General features: G+C 37.4%; 1 protein-coding gene across 1 annotated transcript in view; it reads right to left on the bottom strand.

Annotated features, from left to right (window-relative positions):
• Naprt (nicotinate phosphoribosyltransferase) overlaps positions 1 to 1,712 on the bottom strand; it is a gene marked incomplete in the record, with an annotated part of 11,476 nt that overhangs the window by 7,774 nt on the left and 1,990 nt on the right. The window contains 3 exon segments of the mRNA XM_011299798.1: positions 435 to 680; positions 1,229 to 1,422; positions 1,547 to 1,665. Of these exon segments, the coding sequence (XP_011298100.1) occupies positions 435 to 680; positions 1,229 to 1,422; positions 1,547 to 1,665 (559 nt within the window).

Here is a 1,712-nt window from a genome sequence, read left to right as displayed (position 1 = left end):
CCCGATTATTAACAATTAAGAATAAAAATGTGATAGCAATGTCCTAAATGTACTAAATGTGTAATGAATGCTATCGATGCAGGTGCAATGATGAATTCCGTCAGTTCGTGTCTTGTTCTTGCGATTTTTACATTGCACTGTACAAAACGTGCACATTTCAATTGATACATAAGTCACAGTCGATCGTTCAGTGTTAAGGCTGAATTGGGAAAGTCAATATATGAGGCAACAATGCAATGCAATAATATATTTTATCATACCAAAAAGTTCGAAACTATGAGATAAAAAATGGTCATGTGGTATGAGTGAAAACATGTAGAATCAATCAATGGAACGAAAATGGAGTCTGCAGAAAGGAGCAGACACCCTCGGGGAAAAAAAAAACATGAAAAGGAAAGGATCTTACGTAATTGTGAGAGACCACGAAATCCTACCTCACACAGAGCTCGCCCAATTCGCCTGGTTTTAAAAAGTCACTGTTGTGTGATGGTGTTCTTGTGAGGCTCTTGCGGGACCAGTCTCGTTGATTGGCATTAAAGCCATTCTTGTGGGGTTCTGACTTAATCGTCTGATTATTCAAGTTATATCCGTCATTACCGACCTCGAACTCGGTTTTATTATCATTAGAATTAAGTTTTGAGCTGCTTACGCGCATCTGCCGCTCGATCGATGACTTTATGCTACAAATATACTAGCGTTAGATCGAAGGATCAAATAAACAAAATTATAAACAATACGTGTGCCTGTGGGCGGTCTTTCGTCGTCTCATCAATTTCTGCAGAGTTTGGGATCGTATTGGTTTGAGTCAAGTTATTTTGGAAATAATTTTTCCACAGCAGCAAAGAATTTGACCGAAACAAATAGAATAAACCTCTTCTTCTCTAGGGTAATTGCAAATTAAAATATTTACGATTGTGTTACTCATTTGATTCTATTTTTTTTCGATGGTCAGTCAACCCGAACAATCATAGAAATATTATCGGACTGGATATTCCCTGATATCAGCACCCAATATGACCCCAAAAATAATAAGCGTGCTGAAAATAGTGCCACACGTTTCCACACAAAAATATTTACGATATCATTATTTACTCGTATAATATATCTATATCATGCAGACAGGAGAGATAATCAGAGGATTTTTTATGGGATAATCTATAAATATGAAGAAAGGAAGCAGCTGTCTTCCGGTGCGTGAGATTGAAGTTTGATGGTCAATAAATCATACCTTTTGACATCGTAAGTATCGACGAGTGCCATGAAACCATCGGGAAAGGCAATGGCAAAGCTTACGAGTGCGGCAAGTTCACTGTCAGATGCTTCCATTACAAGTGCATCGAGATCAGAAGCTATTGCCTCACGATACTGGCACGCAAGGTCAAGGAGATTGAATTCCTCCCCTGTCTCCTTGTGTCTCAGTGTCTGAAATGTTGAATAATTATTTTTACCCAAAATTATTTTTAAAAAAGTGATAATTTTGAGTAAAAGGAGAACATCCGTAATTTCTACTCGGAATTAATAAAAAATTCGATTAAATAATAATTACTCTGAGCTTCAATTCGTCGATTCCGGCGAAAGAGTTGATATAGGCATGAGCGTGAGTTCCTCGCACTGGGATATCGAAAAGTTTACCAGCAAGGATATTACTGGTTCCATCAAACCCACCTGGAAATATTTTGTGGGAATTCTAAATAAAGTAATTAACAAATGGG

This window comes from Fopius arisanus, unplaced genomic scaffold, assembly GCF_000806365.1.
Source record: "Fopius arisanus strain USDA-PBARC FA_bdor unplaced genomic scaffold, ASM80636v1 scaffold00015, whole genome shotgun sequence".
In the NCBI taxonomy this organism is placed as follows: domain Eukaryota; kingdom Metazoa; phylum Arthropoda; class Insecta; order Hymenoptera; family Braconidae; genus Fopius; species Fopius arisanus.
The sequence above is the reverse complement of the archived record's forward strand: the minus strand, read 5'-3'. Positions and strand labels throughout refer to the sequence as shown.